The sequence below is a fragment of the Melanaphis sacchari genome, unplaced genomic scaffold, assembly GCF_002803265.2.
Source record: "Melanaphis sacchari strain LSU unplaced genomic scaffold, SCAv2.0 Contig4_pilon_pilon, whole genome shotgun sequence".
Classification (NCBI taxonomy): domain Eukaryota; kingdom Metazoa; phylum Arthropoda; class Insecta; order Hemiptera; family Aphididae; genus Melanaphis; species Melanaphis sacchari.
In genome coordinates this window covers 558,275-572,665 of record NW_020271335.1, presented here as the reverse complement: position 1 = coordinate 572,665, position 14,391 = coordinate 558,275, and the positions used below count along the sequence as shown (strand labels likewise).

The following is a 14,391-nucleotide window of genomic DNA, read 5'->3' as shown; positions in this document are numbered from 1 at the left end:
ATAGTTTTAGGTACTTAATTTAATACCTATAAAACATTAAATTTCAGTAGAAATGTCTCTAAGAATATAATCTTCTTGAATGCATTTTACCTTATTTTTTTTTTCTCTCGTCTCGACTGACTAATTTTCTTTTTACTGTGAAGACATTACTCAGCAAGTTGTTATGGCGTATAATATTATTTAATTTACGCTATAATTAATGATAAATTATAATTTGAAGAACATTAGAATATTAAATAACTTGAGGTTTACAATATTGCAAATACCTAACGTTGCAGATGAGACACGTTTCTTTAAAAATGTACACACAATCTTAAGTAAATTGTAGTTTTTGTTTAAACCTTTACTATTATTTGAGTAGCTGAGTCATGTAATGTAGTTGAAAACCAACTAACATATAATGATACTAGCCTGACAAAAATGTATACGAGTAAAAACTTTTTAATAATAGTTGTTAAACTGTGATTTTGAGTAATTATAAATTCCACTTTACAGTAAAATGTATAAGTAGTAATATTATATTTATAACAAAATAACTTGATTAATTAAATATCAAACAGTATTGCACAAAAAACCAACAGCATATAGAATTTTAATAAATTATTAAAAATACATATTTGTTATTAGTTATCTTACAAAGTTGTTAGGAAGTTTCGTTACATTGTTCTATGTGTTAGAAAATTATATAGCATTGTGATTACAGTACATTATTTTAACTATGATTGATAAGCTATGTGTTATATAACATGTATCAAGATGAACAGCTTATATCAAAATTATTCACAAAACTTTCAAATTTAAACCACAATTTGTTAGAGTAATAATTTTAGATATTTGATAAAACATAAAATGGTACAAAAAGAGCATTTCAAACTGTTCCTTCACAAAATTATGTATCAATATTGCCTATACATTAGCCGTGTAACAAATTTCGTTAAAAAAAAACCCCTAAACGCAGAATACTATTGAAGTATTATAATTTTACTTATATTTTTTTTTTTTTAGTAATTATATTATAATATTAAAATATGATCTGATACTGATCTGTAATGTTTATTACAATTTTTGTATATGATTATTTTAATGAAGCAACAAAATAATACATTTTATGTTGTTAAATAAAATTCATCATTGCTTTCTATAGTTTTTTTTTTTTTAAAGTTTTGAGTGATTATTATAAATATTAGCAAAAAAATATCAACAAGATAAGATTAGAAAACTCTCTTCACATTACTTAACAGTCATATGCTTGTAAAAAAAAAAAATTTTTAAAAAATGGTCGTTATAAATCAATACATCCTTGCAAAGTTTTAAAACAATTACCACCAAAAATTTGAAGATTCTGAATTTAATTACAAAAACGAAACAGACTTAATATTTATAGTTCTATTTACGTATAATATAAAAAATTATTTTTTTTTTATATCTAATAACAGAATTTATGTTAAATTATACGGCAAATATTTATTTAAATCAATCAAAATGATAAAAATTAAAATACAGAAAATTATTCAAAGAATCTAAGTATTAAAAATATATACCTTATGAGTTGAACTAATATAATATATTATACACATATTGAAATAATATTTACTATGAAATATTATTTAAACAAAAAAAATTAAGAAATATATCAAATTTTCCTCTCTTATTGCTAACGTGAAATTTATATTTTATATCTTGTAAATGTAATACAGGGTTCTTGATTTACTTTGACAACGACCAAGTTCATGAAAAGTTAATGAATTGTGGAAGTCACCTAACGTATTGAATAATATCAAACTCCTACAAACATTATTCAATCAAATACATTGCTTGTAAGTCGTTGATTGATCTCGTTACCTAATAAAAAATATTTGTACTTGTAACATTTATATGGCTAATTACAAAACCACAAAAGCGGATGTCACAGTATACAAACACGTCTATAGTAATAAGTACCTATTTTATTCTGTATGTGATATTACATTTAAGTGTAGATGAAACATGCTTTGCACACAAACACTGCATGTTTTAATCACATAACATAATACTTCACCTTAAGTATTGTGTTACAAACTAAAGGTACATCGTCGGAACGTATATATTGTCGTGTTTTAAACGTTTGTAACCACAGAACATCGACTGTACCTTTAAACACAAAGCTCGTAAAATGTATTAAATTTTCTATGATTTAAATGGAATATTATATTATATATTTCAAGATAACTTGAACTTAAATGTTATTTGGGAATCTGAAATATATTATGTTTCAAGAGTGCATGTGCCGTACCATTTATACACATTATCTATTATAATATGTATACATAAATATATTAATATTATGCTTACCTAGTTAAACGTGTAAGACTACAATTTGCACTACATATGCGAGGACATAAACTATATATTAATACACTAATTTTTGTATGATGTGACATGAGAAAATAAACCTAAAATAAACTATGCATAGAGTCGTAAAAATATTAAATTTATTCTTAACGAATATAATACAGCATTATATAGTTATTTTGTAAAATAATCACAGTTATACTGATTCCTTGGCGCTCCAATCCCTTTGTAGCGGAATAAGTAGAACATTATCAGTCAAGGTGTAAATTCAAAATAATATTTTCGTCTTTGTTGAACCTTTAAAGCTGCGTGTGAACTTATCGCTTGTCAGCACCCATTTCCAATGCCAATAACGAATTATTAATATCATGCGCTGTATTATACCGTAATCGTTCAAAGTTTAGTTTCATATATTAGAATAAAATAGTATACAGAGTAAGTAATCAGACATGGTCAAACCTAATTTTATATTTAATAACTAATATAACTAATTATATATATATATACTTTATTATTTTTAAATTCTATTGATTTTTTTATACTACTTAAGAAATATTCTGTGATGATAAAAATGTTTCAAATAAAAACAATCATTTTTTACTGTAAAATTAATGAATAATTTTTTTTGAAAATGATTATGTCTCCAATTCAAAATTTGATTGTATAGTTTCACTCTTATTAAAATGTTCGAACTAAGGATATAGTCATCAAAAAAATAGTTTTGCAGAAATATTAAATAGATGTTATATTAAACCAATTTTACCAATTGTAAATTTTTATAGATTTATATAAATTAATAAATCAAGTCACCATATCTTCTAAACCCATTGACATAGAACTATTATTCTAAGTACACGAAGTTAAGTGACTCAAAAACTAATCGTTTGAGTTTTTATCATCAAGATTTTCAAAAAAATTATCTACTAATTAATTTATAATAAAAAAGGAGAGTTCTCATTTAAAACAGATGTTTATACTCGTATCTCAACTAGATATACTTCAGAGAGAATTGTATTAAATATCAATGATACAATAAATAAGTATAAAGATTATGTGGTAATTATGTTTTCTATAGATGATGACATATATTTTATTTATTATGTATACAGTTTCTACATTTTTGATTATTTATGTTCAATTATTTTTAATTCTAAAAACAATTACTGTTCTATAGAATAGTATTTTAATTCGTAAAAAAATAAATTATCATTTTGAAAGAAACTGTTTTTATTCAATATAATTCTTATAAGAAATTAGAAATTTATGTGTGTGTAAGTTTGTTCATAAGCTGAAATACAATGTTTTTTTTTCTGAAATCGGGTTCACATCAACGTCGTCTGTCGTGTCGTATTCCTTGTATCGTATTCTGATTGGTTATTGTAACCATAGCATCATTCATTAACCATAATCTACCATGAGTTGGACCGAACTCAGCTTCTGAATACGACACGAAAGTCGACGTAATTTTATGAACTCGATGTAACCATTTTAGTTGTAAAGGTAATCTAACAATGATTTAAAATATCTATTAATCTCTATAAGCTTAGATATATCAATTATTCATTATTTTATTCATCGATTATTTTTTAAAGATTTTGCGTAATTTAATTTGCGTTAATGCTTTACAGTTTCGATGGCAATTAAACAATAACAAATTATTAAAAAACACTAATTTTTCAAGATAAGTATTTGTTACATTAGAACTGCGACCATAAAAAGCATAATAAATTTACATGATTCAATATTTTTCTGTGTGGCTGAAAAAATATAAAACATTTTTTAAATTTATTTTGTATTATTTATAAATTATTTCAATGATTATTTTTATTTCTACCTAGAACTATGATCACCATCAATGATTATTGTCTAGTTAACATCTATGAACATTCAACACGTAATGAATTATAAACTTGTTAGCTTATACGTTCACCCACGGTGTGCTAAAAGATTTGCAGTGACGACAAAAAAAATACCTCATTATAACGCGACATTTTCTACTGATAATATACACAAAACAAACGAATAAAAACAAAAAATTTATCATTCTTAGAGCAAAAAATCATCAGTTCGTGATCATATATTACGTCATAATTTTTACTACGCCATAAGTAATAAGTATAATAATAATAAAACTATACACGCACCACAGGAATACCGATCACAGTATTATATTTCGTTCAATCCACTTTGTGCTCCATTTATTGATTTTGTGCGCGCACAAATCGCACGTTATTTCTTTGTATGCGCGTTATATATAAATCAAATTATTGGTGATACAAGAATCAGATGTATACCGCGTATTATATTGGGATTCAGTACAACGTTTATGTCCGTTGGGGCGAAATCTCTGACCAACAATGACGGCGGTGACCATATTTGTAACGTTATATTTATAAGAAAAAATGTCAAATAGATGGAAAAAAAATAACGTACACGGTGGAAATAATTCGAGGCAAGGACACACACACACATACACACGAATTTCTATATGCAATATGAGAAAAAGATACACTGCACAACGACCGATTTCCCGGAGGGTATAAGAGTGCAGTAGCGGTGCTGCAGGTGGTGTAAGGTGGAGTTAGAGGTGGACGCTGACGCCGCCGCCGGTGACCGGGGTTTTAGCAAATCTGTCTAGCCGAATATCTACCTCGGGGGGTTGTATATATATGTATAAGTAGTACATACATACACACGTCGCCCAAAGTATATATATATATATGTACGTTTGCGTCCCCGCGACCATCAAAAAGATATACTGACCGGCGGAAAAAGAACGGTCGTGGAGGGCAGTGGTACACAAACGGATGAGTGTGTATGTGAGTGGAGGTTCGTTATGTTTTCCCGAGCGGCCGCCGCTGCCGCTCGGACGCAATATATAAATTGCTCGGGGCACACGGGCTTTTCGGTACGGTTTTCCCCAAAGGCTGTGACGGTGAAGCATGGAGGTACGGGGTCGTGAAGGAAGTATAGTACACGGAGATATTCGGAGATGTGTAACGCTGGTGTACTACACACACATACATGGTAATATGTAATACGTGTGTATTATACGTGTACATAAAGAAACTTTCAGTATATATGACATACACGAGTTTTTCAGGTTGGTTCTGTGGATATAATACTGTGATGCAGTAATTGTAAAAAGGGATGTAGTATTTAGGAATTTGTTGTTCAGTAGCAGTAAAAGAAAAAAAAATGTAAAAAAATTAAGGCTTATTATAATCTGTATTTTCTTCCAAGATTAAATTATTTAATTAAACTATGATAGTTTATGGTGGAAATTAAATCAATTTTTATGCTTAATGCGACGGTTAAAGTATTTATGTTATAATGCTAATGATGATATAACTAATCACATAATAAAATATATATTAATAGTAAAAAATAGAAAATTAAGTTACAATAAGATTTAAATAATGAAAATCTTTAAATAAAATCAGCCTTCTGTTGCATCTCCTTCATATGCCACTTAAATACGGCCCTGATTAGTGGCGGCCAAATAGGGGTAATAAGAGGTATAAATTCTCCAATAATTTCTTTTCAATATTTATAACAATTTATATCACACATGAATATTGTATAATCAATAAAATTTTGTTAATTTTTTTTTTTAACTAACCAGTAATCACTCATAGTAAATTTCTATAAGATATATCAATAGAACTATATTCTTATACACTGTGTCACTGTATATAATTATTATTTAGGATCAAATCTAGAAACTAAGCTATTATTATAATTATACCAACGATTCTAAAACTGAAGAGTTGTTAATATATAAAATTAATTCATTAAAACTGAAAGAAAAATGTCTTAAATGTATTGTTTATCCAACGAATGATATAACATTTGTTCATACCATTTATGGGGTATTTATAAATTCAGAAAAAATGTATTATCATCATAAAACGAAGAAAAATTAATTGAGTTATATTCAGACTAAGGATTGGAAATCTGGAACATATTTTTAAAGTAAAAAAAAAAATATGTCAATCTTGGATCAAAATTCAGAATAAGTATCTCACATTATAACTAACGAGGCTTTAAAAAAATTGATTTCTTTTTCAACTATATACTTATACGAAACTGGCTTTTCAATGATGATTACAATTGCGAAAAAAACACCCAGTAAAATAAAATCAAAATTTAAAAAAAAAAAATGTAAATAAAATAATCGCTTACAGCATTAAACGTTACACACGACACGCAGCTCGTATAAAAATGTATGTGTGTATACGATCGGGTCATTTATAATACGTATATCTTTCCAGCAAATCGGTCCCGTTGGATACGGACATTCGTTATATTATTATAGTATACCTATAATAACTATATCGTATATAAGTGCCGGAAGTTAAAGTACAGTAATTAATAATGGGTGGTGGTAGCGTTGGTGGCATTAGTGGGTAGCAGATGCTAAGGGTGATGAAGATATTATACAATCATTATAACCGTTCTCTACACTTGTAGTATTAATTTTTTTTTTGGACCAAAGAAATGATACTCGGACCAAATTAAAATTCATCAGTTCTAGGTCAGTCAAGTGGCCACAAACTACATTTTTACTTCGTATAAAAAAAAACAATTGCAAAAGTTTATTTAGTTTGACTTCCTAAAAAAATATTGATGACATGATTATATTAAATTGTTACTCAATGCATTAATATTTATTACACGTATTTTATTTTAAATAACAAACATATAAAGTACATATGCAGTTATGCATACTGGATGATTAACAAAAATTATTGGTGTTTATGATAATATTTTAGGTAGAGGTGGATGATTTTATGAAAATGATAAACTTAAGTTAAATTAAGTTAACACAAAATTGTTGAATCTGAACTTAATTTTTTTAAATAATTAATTAAAATTGAAAAATTTTAAGTTAATATGAAAAAATACAAACCTAACCCAAATTAAAAAAAAAGTAAATTTACTTTTGTAATCAGTACCTGACTTTCGGTGTGTTCGAATTGGTTCTCGGGTTGTTACAAAAGGTATATCCGAATTGATTCCTGATTTTTAAAAATTGTAGCTTATTAATAATAATAATAAACAGTTAAACAGTAAAATTTATAAAAAAAACATTTTTTTTTAAATTCAAATCTTAATTTAAAAATATAAAATAATACATAAATTCTATATTTGCACAAATTTAACACTATGCGTAAACTCAACGGTTATTGCGACATTGCGATGTATTACTGAATGTCGTACCGACTAACGAGTAATGATTATCCGTTTATATCGATAATATAATAACGATTTTATCACGGTTTTTATCTTAATGACAATCTATTTCATATTATGTACTTAAAATGATGGGAAATATGTGTTATAATAATATTAAATATTTAATTTATATTTTATTGTATTTTAATTTTTTGAAAGTCTTTATCGGGAACTAATAATTCAGATGTGTGTTGCCTGAAATGTCAGGAACCAATTCGGATATCAATTTTTAGGTATGGGAACCAATACGAATGCAGCCCTGACTTTATTCTCTATTTGTCGCATAAAAAGTACTTTGTACTATGTATAATCTTTACACGATAATAAAATTTACCTATTATTATTTTACTAAGAAATATAATAGAAATTGTTATATTATTATTGTTTAAAACCATGTTTATAATAATGTTAATGTATAAAATTACTAATAGTTTTTCAAAAAGAATTTTAACTTGATGCGTAATTTTTAAATCAATTAAAAAAAAAAGCTAAGTTATTTAAGCAGTTAATTTAAAACAGTTAAGCTTTTAATAAATTATAAAATTAATTAAACTATTTAAGTTAAAATGTTTAGAAACTTAACTTTTCAACTATTTAATGTCTTCTCAACCTTTGGTTTTTGGTTGATAAATGCGGTCTGCAGGCTGGCCGCTGGCATCTTGCGAGATGACACTAACGATCACTGATCGCCCAGAAGGCCTGAGTTTTTGCAACATTTTCGTCATCATGTTTTCAACGATCCTAGTTTTAATTTGATAAATAATAACAGTAATATTTAATGTCCAACATGATTTGCTATTCACCAATACACACGATGGCATAGTGTTCGAGACTAAAAAAGTGCATCATGGCCAAATAACAACAGCACATGAGTACAAATTAGTATTAAAGACGACGGTGGCAGTTTTTAATAAAAAAAAAAAAAAAAAAAAAAACAGTGAATCATAAATTATTGCAGTCGAAAAACATCCCCATATCGTATTTACGATTAGAGCGTTGTTTTTGATCTGTATAAAAATATTATCTTCAATTTACTAACGAAAGAAATCTCGAGTGACAAGCTTTGAAAATTATCAATTTTATAGATAAAACGTAGACATTTTTAACACACACAAACCAAATCGAATTTATTCATGCGCCATTTAATGTCACTTAAAAGTAATAAAATAAATCTTCAAACTTTTGTACTTTTATGACCATTATTATTTTAGTTTCAAACGAGAACACTGAAAAATATGATTGCACGATATTTATGATCGAGTCGTAATATCATATTTTCTTATTTCTGATAAAACGAAATATCACAAATTTAAAAAAAAAACAATGGTTGACCAAAAATAATTTTTGATCAGTTGATAATAAACAATACTGTAACGAAATCACGAGTGACAAAACTTTTTAAGTATTTACTAGAAAACAAACCATGTTGTGACATCAAACGCATTACTTACTATCGTTTCGTAAATCAATCTTGTAATGAGAAAAACGGGATTGGTTTCCGATAAAAATTACTTATCATTATATAACTGTTCGAATTGGTTCCAATACATACAATTTAATAATATTATTAAAATCTGGTGATTGTGATTTTCTACCAAAAATATAGACAAAGTTTTTATTTACTTCAAAACAAACTGCATATTTTTGTGATCGTTTGACAAGAAATTTAATTTAGAATTTTGTTCCACTGACCCAAATTGAAAAAAAAATTATACCTAAACTGCAATATGGTTTAAATTTATAGTGCATCGTTTTTTTTTTTTTTTTTTTGTTACTTATATTTTAATTAACTTTATCGATATTTGGTTAGCCATTTATTACATATCAAATTTATTATTATCAGTATTAACAAATACATACCAACATAGTTGATTCAGTTTATTGCTTATACTAGTATACATGAATTAATTAGTTATATGCACGTGTGAAACTGTGATTGATTTAATATACAATAATTTTTCAATTATGGTTGATAAAATTAATTTTAACAGTTTTATTACAATGCTTGTCCGTCAGCTCTTTTAAAAATTGAATAATTAAATACTAAATCTGTTTTTGGTATAAACAAACTAAGTGAAAAATCGTTTTTGAATAGACAATTTCGACAGAGAAAATTCCCAAATGTACGTACTTGTAAAGTAGTCACAACAATATATTTACTCCTTTAACAGTTAACACAAAAATGCAAATACGGTTGACGTGAAAATAATGGGTCACGTGAGTACACATTCCAACATGTTACAACTAATAATTCGTAACGTCTTTATTTGAAGTTAGCGTTAAACTCATTCTCTTTTTCTCGCAATTTAAGTATGAATTTAATTAAACAAGTAGCGAAATAAACTGCAAAGTTTTAATATCAGAACATATTTAACTTAACCGAAATAAATAATTGCTGTCTCGGAAATAAGTATTAGATAATATAAATACAAACATATGGTATAAATTAAAACTATTGTATATTAATCATATTATATATCATTATAAGACGACTAAATATTTAGATTTCGGTCTGTATTTTAATTAATTGCGAACCATAATACTAAATTATTACATTTTATGACAGTTAATTTATATTTAACTACAGATTTATTTGGGAAAAATTTAAGAAATATATTTTGTCTATTATAACCCAATAATTATTGAAAAAATATATATACAAAACGTCTAATATATCTAAAAATATCCATAATTATTTAATATTTTCAAATTAAATTTAGTCAAAGAATTTATTTACTTAAAATTATATTACTACACATTAATTTAAAAAATACTAAATTTAATTATATTAAATCAGTCTAATTATAAATAACAAATTAGATATGTTTAAGTTAAGATAAATGTAATTAAATTGTTATTTATTTTTATTTATACAAATTCAAGTAGTTAATAAATCAAAACAACTTTCTTTTTGGCAACAATTGGGTTCTAAATACTTTTTTTTTAATTTCGTAAAAAGATTTTTTCTTAAAAGTTTTTTTATACAATTTATTGCCAACATAATTCAATTTTTCAAACATACTTTTTCCTTCAAAAAAAACAAAAAAAAACAACAAATTGATAAAATATATAATGCAGTAATTTATTTTATTGTTAACAATATGAAATCAAATCAATATAATTAAATTACTCAGAAAACAAATCATCACTACCGTAATTTACGTTTAAACATCGATCAATTCACATTATAAAAATCAAAAAAATTTTAACACATATCTCTATATAATTTATAAAAACAATGATAATATTATCATCATCTCCAAAATGAGTGATTAAAGTTTACCAAAAATGTGTCGCAATACGTTTTCAATACCTATTAAAAAGTCTACTAGAAAAATATATGATTAAATTATAGTATATATATATATATATATATTTATTTATTACTCTAAGACTCTTTGCCAGTAAATGTGTTTTAATTTTCTTATCCCGAGATTAAAATGATCAACAACATTATATTAAATCTTAGTGTGAAAAAATAATAGTATAGTGGCAAATTACATTCTTACATAACTATACTGCCATATCTCACATTCAACCATCTATCAAAATAAATTTATACCATAAAAAACAAACAATCATAATAGAATTGCTATATTATAATTCATAAAAAAAAAAAAAAATGATAATATTATTATCTTTATCTCAAGAATATGTAATTAAAGTTTTATAATATATATTTATACTTATTACAAAAAAATATACCAGAGAAATATATTATTTTATTATAATACTTGAAAACTCGTTTTCAATCAATGTATTGCTATCATTTTTCTTCGACATTAAAATTATCAGCATCAACAACAACAACAACATTATAGTGTTAAATCTTAATTTGAAAAGAAAAAATAATAGTACAGTGGTAAATTAAATTTTCGACATCACTAGCTATCGCCGACACCACTACCTCTACCAACACCACTACCGCCGACACCACCAACACCACCAATAATGTATAATAACAAAAGTTTTAACCCTTGAAAGTATAATCCACTAAATTCCGTACATAAATTTAAATATTTTTAACGTGCGCACATATTATAGGTTACACCGAAACTTACAAACCACTTCTATACCTTTGTATATTATACTAATGCATATAGTAGGATTATAACTTTTTATAAGAGGTATCTCATGCACGCGATTACACGCACCAACACAATGCATGCATATGTATATTTTACTTTTATAGTAATTCGGTAGCAAAACAATACCAAAGCGCACAAGAAAAACAAAAAAAGTTTATTATTATTATTTTATTAGTGTTAAGCTAGTGATGACTTTCGTGTATTACATACCTACTCCTTATTGTATTATAATTATTATAAGTTCGGGTTTATAAACAAAAACAAATCATCACATATCACATTTACACTTAGACCAAATAACAGCCCCTCGGTTACTCTTAATAACGAAACTATCCCTAGAAAAAGTTCAGTAAAATATCTAGGTATTCATCTAGACCAAAGATTAACATGGGCCACTCACATCAAAACCAAAAGAAAATCAATGAAACTAAAAGTACATAAACTTCGTCAACTTCTTCGTTCAAAAATATTACTTAGTGACAAAACTCTTGTATACTAACAATTAATTCGTCCTGCATTGACATACGGTATTCAAATCTGGGGCTCTACCAAAAACTCAAACCTAAATCTTCTCCAATCCTTTCAGCCGATTAGTCTCCGTCTTCTGACAAATGCTCCTTGATATGTTAGCAATCGTACAATCCATAAAGACCTGAACATCCCAACTCTTCACACCCTCGCCTTAACTCACTATAAAAAATTCCATTCTAAAACAAATAATCATCCAAACCCGCTAATTTCAAACCTATCCTCTAAGACTCTCCTGGATAACCCTCCCCATCGACTAAAACGAAATTGGTCTCGTGATTTACTTCGCTAAATAATAAAATAAAAATAATAATAAATAAATCAGTTTGAAGTAGTGTCAATGGACGCACCCTTCACTCAAGCCTCCAAATCTTGTAAAAAAAAAATCTCAAATTTACTTATTGTTTTATTATATTACAGATTGTAAATACATTTATTTGTTTATAATAATAAAAAAAAAAAAAAGTTCGGGTTTGCAGAGAATAATCGGTTGCAATAAATAATTGAAATTACGTAATAAGACGACTATAGTCATATCGCGTAGTTAAGCTTATTATATTGTATACGCATTATGAAGTGCACACTGTAAAAAAAAAACATACCTAATAGTTAAAACAATATGTTTTGCTTTAATCGCGCGATGAAGAAAAATGTGCACGAGCAAATCACCTGTAATTAAATCACGAAAGAAAGAAATGGCGAACGCGATCATTATCCCTACCTCAATCGCTAGCTTGTGTAATATAATAGTTAGGGCGTGCATGTATATATATGTATATTGTATAATATATAGTTCACTCTGTACAATGTATATTATATAAAACCTTGAATTTCATCATATTTACATACACACACACACATAATATTACAAAAAACGAGTTTAGCTCAAATGTTAACGAAAGTGACGTGCGTACAAGTAACTTTAAAACAATCGGTCATACAGTCGCGTTTAAAACATTTCCGACAGTCGAATAATATAATTTATAATATTATTATTCTATTGCAGTGTAACCCGTCACGGTAATTTTAATCGGCGTTGTACATTATACAGACCAGATCAGTTGAAATGAAAGATAAATCCAAATCGGTTAATTTCGCCATTACTGCGAGACAATCACATGTGATAAACAGGTAGGTGATAACACAGATAATAATTTAATAATATTATATAACGTTATGATACGCATTCATATTGCCAGTTTACAAAATTATAAGCGGTATGCGCACACTGTTATAATCGAATGAATTTTTTATTGGAAATCACATTATTTTAAAAACATTGAACTTTTTAAAATTTTTAAGTTTAACTTTAAAAGTGTTTTATAGCTTAATAAATAATCTTCTGAAATTCGATTTTTATACACCAAGAATACTCCGAATTATAGTTTGCCTCGCAATATAAAATGAAAAATAATTTATTTTCAATAATGAATTACCCGAAATTATGTAAAAAAATATTTTTTAAAACGTTAATTATTGTTATTAAAATAACAATTGCCCTTTTATAAAAGAATCAATTTGATTTATAATATAAATATTAGAATGTTTGTATGCATGTTTTATAATAGTTTCCATCATGGACGTTTAATATACATTTACAGCACGGTTGTCCGTCGCGGTGAATCCGTCGTATCGAAGCATTAGTGGTTTAGTAATTATTATTCCTACTCGACCGGCTTGGTACCTCCCACCCATACCAACCCTTCTTATTATTGCCCGCTTAATATATATATTCATTGTATATACACTATACACCCTCGTTATCATAACTACATCGGTATCGTCATATCATTATTATTATACGGTATCACGTGCTTTGCTTACCTGTATCTCCATTGTAATTAATATCGTGGCCGTCCTCCCTCCGCCACATTACATACGGTTCTGGATATCCGGTAGCTTTGCATATTAAAGTGGCATTACTGGCTTCGCGCACCATCATGTCTGAGCTTGTCTCCCTGTCTATGATGCTTGGGGGTACTTGAAAACAAAAAATTAAAAAAATTAAACTTAAATTTTTTACTTATTAATAGGCAATCACTATTATCGTTTTGCGTGTATTTTGATTTTTGTCGTGTAATAGCTGTAATAATAGTATGATACTATACATACACACACACACACACACACACACATATATATATATACCTAGTTATATTTATATAATACACCATCTCAACTGTAAGCTATAATAGTTTAATATAGT

General features: G+C 26.7%; 1 protein-coding gene across 6 annotated transcripts in view; it reads right to left on the bottom strand.

Moving 5' to 3' along the window:
• Positions 1-14,391, bottom strand: part of LOC112599187 (lachesin-like) — a 101,980-nt gene that overhangs the window by 18,385 nt on the left and 69,204 nt on the right. For all 6 annotated transcript variants that reach the window (XM_025345998.1, XM_025346003.1, XM_025345999.1 and 3 more), the window contains exon 6: positions 14,010-14,165. In XM_025345998.1, coding sequence (XP_025201783.1) covers positions 14,010-14,165 — 156 coding nt within the window. The remainder of the gene's footprint in view (positions 1-14,009; positions 14,166-14,391) is intronic.